Source organism: Camellia sinensis, chromosome 5, assembly GCF_055761805.1.
Source record: "Camellia sinensis isolate YWXY chromosome 5, ASM5576180v1, whole genome shotgun sequence".
Lineage (NCBI taxonomy): Eukaryota > Viridiplantae > Streptophyta > Magnoliopsida > Ericales > Theaceae > Camellia > Camellia sinensis.
This window is the reverse complement of record NC_138965.1, coordinates 33,040,837-33,050,203: the sequence shown is the minus strand read 5'-3', so window position 1 is coordinate 33,050,203 and position 9,367 is coordinate 33,040,837. Positions and strand designations below refer to the sequence as shown.

The 9,367-nt window shown below is 35.6% G+C and overlaps 2 protein-coding genes across 2 annotated transcripts; both read right to left on the bottom strand.

Annotated features, from left to right (window-relative positions):
• Positions 1–4,242: 4,242 nt before the first annotated feature.
• LOC145791314 (protein FAR1-RELATED SEQUENCE 5-like) lies at positions 4,243–5,681 on the bottom strand. Its single transcript, XM_082871664.1, has 4 exons — positions 4,740–5,681; positions 4,585–4,656; positions 4,436–4,501; positions 4,243–4,362 (listed from the first exon to the last, which is right to left on the bottom strand). Exons 1-4 carry the CDS (start codon positions 5,679–5,681, stop codon positions 4,243–4,245), a joined length of 1,200 nt encoding a protein of 399 aa, XP_082727790.1.
• An 82-nt stretch (positions 5,682–5,763) lies between these two features.
• On the bottom strand, positions 5,764–6,945 carry LOC145791313 (protein FAR-RED IMPAIRED RESPONSE 1-like). The gene has a single exon (XM_082871663.1). It carries the CDS (start codon positions 6,943–6,945, stop codon positions 5,764–5,766), a length of 1,182 nt encoding a protein of 393 aa, XP_082727789.1.
• Positions 6,946–9,367: the final 2,422 nt, after the last annotated feature.

Sequence of the window (9,367 nt, the reverse complement as noted above, 5' to 3'; positions counted from 1 at the left end):
AAAGCTTCCATCAAGCACACATTATTGCACCATGTACCTCTCCAGAACAGAGTGCTTTTCCCATCCCCAATCACTGGAGCAGAGTTTTCTTTAAAGAATTCCACCAACTCAGGTCTGGTTCGAGCAACACCCAAAATGCCAGCCCAGATACATGAGTTCCTATTGTTATCAACAGGTTCTGGACACCACCCAACACCCACCTGATTGTATTTGTTATGAATCACCTGTTTCTACAGAACATTAGGTTCAGCCCCAAACCTTCACCACCATTTCAACAAGAGACAATCATTCATAAGTCTAAATCCTTTTTACCCCTAAACCCCCCCCCCCCCGCTGTTTGCTTTTTGAAATGACCTTCCATTTGACCAAATGTATTTTCCTTCCAGAGCCATTCCCTCTCCAAAGAAAATTAGATTGAATTGACACAAATTCCTTAGCAACCCCTGCTGACATTTTGAACAAAGATAGATAATAAATGGGTAAGCTAGACAACACAGATTTAATCAAAGTCACCCTACTAGCAAAAGAGAGGAATCTTCTCTTCCAAGAAGCAAGCCTTTGTTTGCATTTGGCTAACACTGGCTGCCAGGTCCTTAAATCCTCTAAAGGTGCAATTCTTTTGGTATTTTTCGTGCCCAAACGACTTCAGGCGGTCTGGTATAGCCACCTACCTGTGTTTGCAATGAGTTCCTAGGAGACCAACTGCGACGGTGGAAACTAGAGTTCGAATGGCGATGCCTAGAAGGCAAAAGGTTCAGGATTTTCGAGACTAAAGTCTGGTTTAAATACCCAGGGGTGTATCCCCGGCTTGAAATCTGTATGGCAGTCCCATAGGTTGAGGTAGCTTGTATGCGCCTCAATTCTGGATACTGAACCAATCTAGTCTGTCACCCCGTTGGAGAATAGGGGAAGTTGTGTATGAAATACAGTTAGGTGTGCCTATCTTTTCACGCCATCCCCTCTCTCATTTGTGTGGTATGCACATTTGAATACGATGCAACCCCCTCTCTCATTTGTGTGGTATGCACATTTGAATGCAATGCAACCCTCTCTCTCATTTGTGTGGTATGCACATTTGAATGCGATGCAACCCTCTCTCTCATTTGTGTGGTATGCACATTTGAATGCGATGCAACCCCCTCTCTCATTTGTGTGGTATGCACATTTGAATGCGATGTACTTTTCTCTCATTTGTGTGGTATGCACATTTGTATGCGATGCAACTCCATCTTTTATTTTTGTAGGCAATGCACCCCCTGTTATGTTTTCTATCATTTGCACGAGGCTTGCCTCTCATGTTGCCATCTTCACATCTTTATCATCACTCCATGACATTGCATTGTATTGCATACATCATGAATTTTCAAACAACCGGTTTCACGAAGTGTGCAAGTCCAACTTTCAAACTGCATTTTGAGCATGTGACTTGCATTCTGCCCCTGAACTACGCTGGTTTAATTCCTTGGAAAGGGATACGTAGGCAACCTTCGGGTTCAACCACTTGCATTGCATTTTGTTTGATTGCCCAAGTCTTACGGCCTTGTCAAAAGGGTCATCTTTGGGCTTTAACATTCACTCATGTCATGAAATGACTTTGAGCTCTGTCAAAGAGGGGCAACTGTAGACACCCCATTTTGACCAGCCCTAAGACTTGGACATTTTCTTTTGACCACCCACGATGAAAATTGAAATTTTAATTACAAACCTCACCTATTTTGGCCAAATGAAAATATTTTTATTATTACTTTATGAATTTGTGGTATTTTATAATTTTATATAATTTTGTGTGTTTGTACATTATTTTTAAGTGTGTTTATATAAATTGGTATAACTAATACATTTTTAATATTTGGTAAAAAGAAAATGATAAAATAAATAAATAAATAAAACAGAAAATAAAAAAAGAGGATGGTCAGTGGAAGAGGAAGAGAGTGGGGCGGTTTTATATAAAAAGGATGAAGATAAGAAGTGGTATATCACGGGGAGGTGGTGGAGAATGTTTTAGAAAAAAAGAAAGAGTGAGTGGGGAGATTTGTTTAAAAAATATAACTCTCTCTTTCTACAATGGATAAGCACACACATGGGTAGATAAGAGAGCATTTCTGGTGGGGGAAGAGAAGGGATTTTTATGGGGAGAAAAAAACAACTTCAACTCTCTCTCTCTCATCTCTCTCTCGGGTTGCATTTGGAGAGGAGGAGGAGAAAAAGGATTTGAGCACTACACAATTTTAAGAGAGAGAAATGTTAGGGAGAGAAAGATGAGAGAGAGGGAGAGGCCACACACTGCACATCACCATACACACACTCACCAGACACACACACTACACCACACACCAAACCCAGCACATACACACCGAGCACAAGGGCGAGACACACTGGGACGTCCACACTCACACACCGGCATACAGACACACACACAGCATGCACGACTGATACACCATGCACACACACCCAGCACACACGACTGATACGCCATGCACACACACCCAGAACACAAGCACACATTGATCACAGACACAGCAGACATCATACACACACACGGACTCAGGACCTCTCTCTCTCTCTCTCTCGGTTTAGAGAGGGAGAACATGAAGGGAGGAGACACATATACAAGTCGCTCTCTCTCTCTCGGTTTTGGGGTGTTGCTCTCTCCCCAAACCAATGACCAAACTCAGCTCTCTCACACTGAAAGAACACACACAGCTCTCTCAAAATGAAAAACAACACAGTTCTCTCTCTCTCTCTCTCTCTCTCTCTCTATATATATATATATATATCAGCAGCAGTGGTATTAAGGAACGGTGGAGTAGCAACATGGGCACCAGCTTGGCTCTCTCTCTGAAGCTGCCTGAAACCAGCTCTCTCTCTCTCTATGACTCTCTCTCTGGGTTTCGGTGGGAGGAAGAAACAGCAGCAGCGGCGGAGTGGCGTTTGTGAAGGTGTGCATGGATGGGGCTTCTTACCTTCGTAAGGTGGACTTGAAGATATACACGAGCTACAATCAACTCTCCGATGCCTTTGGAGAAGATGGCCTGTTGTCCACGCGCAGGTCCTTCATGGTGGTGCATGGTGTTGTGTTGCGTTGCGTTGCATTGCGTTGAAGTATTTCCCACTGAACAGCTTTTGGTTGATAAGTGTTAGATGATGATGGAGATTACATGTATGTTATATCTATAATATCTGAGTCAGTCATAGGGGGAAAATATCTGTCATGTTTGAGTGGTGGGTGGATAATATGAGTATTGTTACGGGTCAGGAAAGGTTTATCAGTAAATGGATCATGAATGAGGTGGCATTGATCAACTCATTTTGGTGGAGCTCTCATGTGTTATTAAAAAAATTAAAAATTAAAAATTAAAAATAAGAGAAGTTGGAAAGACTAGAAAGAAAGTTGAATGCCTTCTATATATCTGTTGACGAGCGCTGACCCTTTTCACTCAATTTAAAATTATTCACTCATTAAAAAATATTTTAATTTTTTAAATATTTAAATATTTTAAAAATATTTTAATTTTGTTAAGATTTTAAATATTTTAATATTTAAATATGTTACGATTTTTTTTAATTTTTTAATTTTTTGAATATTTTTAAATATTTTAATTTCAAAATATTACGATTTTACTTTTTTAAATTTTAAAATATTTTATAAAAATAAATTCAAACTCTATTTTATAAAAATATTTTTGTCAATTCCATACTCAATTCAAAATTCAATTCAACACTCTTTTCAAAAATCATAACTAAACAAATTTTCTATACTCAAATCATAATTCCACAACTCACAAATTCAAAATATAACTCATACTCTCAAATCACATTTACAAAACTCTACCAAACGCAACCTTTATTTTTGTCATGCTCTTATTGATATTGTTACTAGCAACTCCTCATTGACTTTTTCTTAATTTTTAATGACAAACATAACCTGTTAATGGGCTTGGTTGATATCACAAATTAAAGAACAAATAAAATTTATTCATAATGAAGAAAAAAATTCTTAATGGTAATTTACTCATAATGTGAAAAAAAAAATTACATTTCATGATGAAAAAAAACTTCAATGTTTCACAATAAACTCTAATAATTGATAATGCTTCAATGTAATAGTTCAATTATATAATCCAACACAAAAATTATTGTGTTTTAACAAATAAGTCTCTCAAAATGTAATATAAACATTTTCAATAAACTTAAAAAAAAAAAGGCAACAAATGTCTAAGCAACCCTGTCATGTAGACATTTTCAACTTCTACCATTTGTGTCCTCTTCTGGATTGTTAGTCTGTGATTGTACTATGTCATTCAACATTTTTGTGAAACTTGAATGTTCGAATATCAAAGATGGAGATGGCTGATGATGCCCCTATCAAAAAAAATAAAATATATTAAATTTTCATAAAACCATGTAAATAAATACATACTAGAATATTACGTACTTGGTATGACAAGTTTTCTTGAAATATGTTTTGTTGCTCTAAACTTGGACCCAATATTTCAGATTCCTGCCATATAAGAAGCAATTAGACAATCCAACTATAAATAAATCATATAACTATAAAGTTAATGAATAAAATAAATTTCTTACATTCACTTGAATACTCTCTTGTGTACCAAGATCAACAAGTCCTATATTTGAAGATGCACCAAACTCGGATTGCTGCAAAATATAAAATTTGAAAGTTAACAAAATAATAGTTTTTTTTTTAATAGTAAATTAACTCATTCAAATAATTTTCACACCTCTACACTTCCTCGGATGTTGATGGTCTTTTTCTTGGTATTTGCTCCTTTCTTCTTCTTGTTAACAACTTTTTCAACCATGGATTGTTTCCTTTTACATGGTGGCCTCCCCTTTTGACGTAAACCGACTGGATCAAGTATGATTCTACTCTCCTTTGACTTCGAAAGACCATCTCCATGAGTGGTTGAATTATGATGATTACTCACAAAACTAGACTTATTATTTCCATAATCAATTTCAACTTCTTTTTTCAATTTCCCTTTTAGTTCAAGTAACTGTTCGACCACCATATCACACCTATTTTCACAATCAGTTGCCAAATCAGCCACATCATTGAAGACATTGAACATTTTATTATACCGACGTGTTTCAGGCAACATTGAAGAGTTGTTATAATTGATGATCACTTTACTATGGCACCTTTTCACATTTTTGTTCCATCTTCTTAAAATGTACTTGTCTGGTATCTCATGAACCCTTTCTTTCATTAATACCACAATTTGATGCCTGCACACTATTCCCCTAAACTCGAACAGTCGACAACTACAATTTGTGTCAAAGTTTTCCTTATCAAAATAGACAATGAAAGTTGCTAATCGAAGGTTCTCTCCAAATGGAACATCTTCGCTCACTTCATATACAGAAAAATCAGGACCTTGTGTATACAAAGATAAATTGCAATGAAGCTGTCCTACAACCTCCTGTTGGAACTCCTTAAATTTTGCAATAGTGTAAGCTTTTTGAAATTGCTTCTCAAATGGATACTGAGTTATACATGGGATGTATGAGTTGAGAGAATTAAATTCTTCACCATTTTCATTTTCCACCTTCTTCGCCAAAGCATTCTCATATTGCTCCACAAATTGTTTCAAAGTGGTTTTTGAGTTGATGTACCCATCAAAGAATGCGTGCATGCTTTCACTTCGTTGTGTGGTTGACATTCCCGCCCAAAAAATATCTTTGACAAATGCAGGTACCCATTGATGTCTATCCTCAAACAATCCAAATAACCATTCATTGCCTTCAAAGTTGATAATTCTCTATCAATTTGTTCCAATTTTCTTCAAACTCCTTTTTTGTTAAGGAATCATAAACTGCATTTTGTATACCAAATTTTATTGCCTCATATTCTTTGTATCCTCTCAATTTTTCAGGTAATTTTTTCAAGATATGCCACAAACACCATCGATGATGCACATTAGGGAAAACAATTTGTATAGCATTTTTCATGGCTTTATCTTGATATGTAATAATAGCATTTGGAGGACATCCAGACATGCATGCAAGCCAAGACTTAAACAACCATGTAAATGTTTCTGTATTTTCATGTGAAATGAGTCCACAACCTAACAATGTCGACTGTCCATGATGGTTGACCCCAATAAATGGGGCAAAGGGCATATCATACTTATTTACCAAGTATGTCGTGTCAAATGTAACCACATCGCCAAACTCTTTAAATGCAGCCCTACTCCTTGCATCAGCCCAAAATACATTTAGTAATTTGCCATCTTCATCCAAATCCAGGACATAAAAAAATTCTGAATTATCAGCTTGCATTTTCACAAAATAATCATACATTGCAGTGGCATCTCCTTTCTCGAGTTTCAAACGACGAACTTTGTCCATATGATTCCTACAATCTTTCTCTAAATATGACAACTTCTCATGCCCTCCAGCTTCAAGCACAAGTGAAGTAAAATTTTTGTTCATCCTAATTCCTGCACTGTCATTTAATTCAAGTCTCCTTTGCACATGTGGTTCAAGAATCCTATTTTGCTTGAAAAAACGAGATTTGCTTGGACTCATTTCATGGTTATGCTCAAGTCTTAAGGATCGCACTATCCACATTCCATCACCTTGTAAATTTGCATTAAGTCCAGCTTTGCATCCCGTTTTAGTTTGTGGGCGTAGTTTAACTATATTGCTTGTTCTGATTTTTGCTTTTCCAGCACGAGTACAAGCAATAGTTACATATCTTTTCTCCCCATCATCTCCCCTTTTACAATATTTCTTCAACACTGCAAAACCATTTCTCTTCCCATATCTTGAATAATATTCATAAATTTCATCAATTGACTTAAATGTCATTCCCACTTTAGGATCCTCAATTTCAACTTCTACATTTTTTGTGTCTTCTATTTCAGTCTCAATATCAATTTCGTCACAGTCCTCATTTGATTCACTTGATATTTCTTTATCCATACCTCTACAATGTAAATAACAAATTAGAACAAAAAATTATTCATAACAAAGGCCACAAAAATCCTAATTAAGAAGAAAATTAAATTATTTTATTAACTTTTTGCTGAAAATTTGTAAAAATTCAAGCAGAAAATTCAGCAATATATTTAAGAAAGTTAGAGAAAATTCAACAAAGGCCACAAAAATCCTAATTAAGAAGAAAATTAAATTATTTTATTAACTTTTTGCTGAAAATTTGTAAAAATTCAAGCAGAAAATTCAGCAATATATTTAAGAAAGTTAGAGACAACAAGAAAGTGAGCTGTGAAAAGCGTAATAAAATCTTAATTGTTAATTTTTTAATTAAAAATGTGAGATGGGTCTCACTGAAACTAGTGTTTTAGTGACAAATTTTATGGCCATTTTGTGGTCAGTAGAAAGGTTGGAAAAAAATGGAAGGATGTACAATAGTGGCAGTCTCACCGGAGGAAGGCGAGAGAGACGAGGAACTGGAAAAGAAAATATTTCAGAGGAAGATGGGTTTCTTATATATATATATATATACAATAGCTTTTCTGCAACATCAACAAAACATTTTAATAAAAGAAAATAGCCAAATTCACAAGTGAAAGAGAGGAGTACCAGTCAAACGAAGATGAGTTCTGTGAATAAAATTTATTCCGATGACGCTTATCTTTCTTTCTCTCCCCAGTTCGTTCCCAGAAGAATGACAATGGTGAGAAGGCATTCAACTCTCTCTCCAGTCTTTCCAACTTCTCTTTTTTTTTTTCTTTTTTTTTTTAATAACACATGGGGGCTCCACCAAAATGAGTTGGTCAATGCCAACTCATTCATGATCCATTTCCTGATCAACCTTTCCTGACCCGTAGCATTATTCGGATAATATTTGTTATATGTATGATGTTTGAGTGGATATATTTCCACATGAAGTCCCTAAAAATGTTGAGAGACTCAGGTGGGCCCCTTCATTGAAGATGAGTTCACATGGGCTGAGGCCTGTTGGATTAAAAGAAAAATGGTTATTTATGAGTGGCCGGGGGTTTAAAACGCTGGGCTTCATAATTTTGAGATTATTTGTTGGGTTCAATTTTCAGTGGAGAAAATGAGTGGAATATGTCAGTGGAGTATTGAGTTGGGTTATTATTTGTGGGCACGCTGTTCCTCAAAGTACATGAAGTTTTTATTTTATTTTACTCATCTCTCTCGTATCTGTAATAATTTAACTATTGTAATAATTTCTCATTCTGTTTTTTTTTATTCTATTTTTTAATCGCTTTCTCTACTTGTACATATGTATATATCTGACATGTCATGCATATCCATGCTTTGCATCCATATTTCATGCATTAAGATTCGGTTAAATTTATATTTGTGGATTTAATCAATTCCTATGTGATTATGTGTGTTACCCCATGTTCTTGAGGTGATTCACATGTCATATCTTAGAAGTCGAAGCTTTAGCTGCATCTGGTGAGTGAATTGTATTAGAAATTTGTATATAAGATCATACATATCTCACTAACTTTGCTTTGTAGCTGTTCGAGGAACGTCGGTAAATCTATGAGTTTTTATGCTTTAGCATCCCGCTTGTACGTAATTCTCTTATTATGTTTAGCATTCTACCATGAGGCTAGTTGTTTAAATGATAAACTGTTTGAATGTCTGTGGATGAAGGTTTGTTGCTTGAATTGGAATAATTCAATAAATGTACGTTTTGAGCCCACTTTGTAGTGGCAAATTCACAAACTTTAAACCCACTTTGTCAAATGGCAAATTTAAACCCCTTTCGACAAACAAATATGAAATTGAATTGTTCCAATTTAAGCAAACTAGTCTATACTTGTATGCTTCACATAGTAAATTTTAAGATTTACTAAATAATCAGAATATGAACATATAAAGAAAATAAAAATTCATATCATGGTTCAGTAGAGGCCGATCTTTGATCGGGTGAGCGAGGGTGCTCATTATTGACCTTCCCCTCTCTTACCTAAGGTTCTGAGCCAAGCATTCTTGGTTACGACGAACAGTGGCCTTGCACAAGTCATGGGTTTTCTAATTTCTTCAAAATATTAGGTGGCGACTCTGAGATCTGATAACGCAGTCCATTTTTGACAAAATTGCAATAAAATGGATTTTCGATAAAAGTTGCCAAATCTAGACTCTCGTCTATGTTTCACATTGCACTCGTGAGACTAGATTAAAGAGATCTCGAGAGTCCGAACTGTTTAACGCCCTCGGGTACCCCCCCGGGCCTGTTATAAGAGGGAGAAATCTTTTTTTCACTAATATTATTATTAGGTTTATGTTTAATCAATTTTGGATCATTTGAAGGTTTCGCATAGCTAATTCGGATATGTTATTTATTTTCCGCATTGTATTATTATTTGTGAAAATCATGATAGTTCACAATTTAGATTAT

What these genes read in the sequence shown, in the direction of transcription:
- LOC145791313 (XM_082871663.1), bottom strand. Translation starts at nt 6,945, where the DNA reads ATGGATAAAGAAATATCAAGTGAATCAAATGAGGACTGTGACGAAATT.
- LOC145791314 (XM_082871664.1), bottom strand. Translation starts at nt 5,681, where the DNA reads ATGTCAACCACACAACGAAGTGAAAGCATGCACGCATTCTTTGATGGG. An exon ending in ACATCCGAGGAAGTGTAGAG is followed by an intron (nt 4,657 to 4,739) that starts GTGTGAAAATTA and finishes TATATTTTGCAG; the next exon opens with CAATCCGAGTTTGGTGCATC. An exon ending in AAGAAAACTTGTCATACCAA is followed by an intron (nt 4,363 to 4,435) that starts GTACGTAATATT and finishes TTTTTTTGATAG; the next exon opens with GGGCATCATCAGCCATCTCC.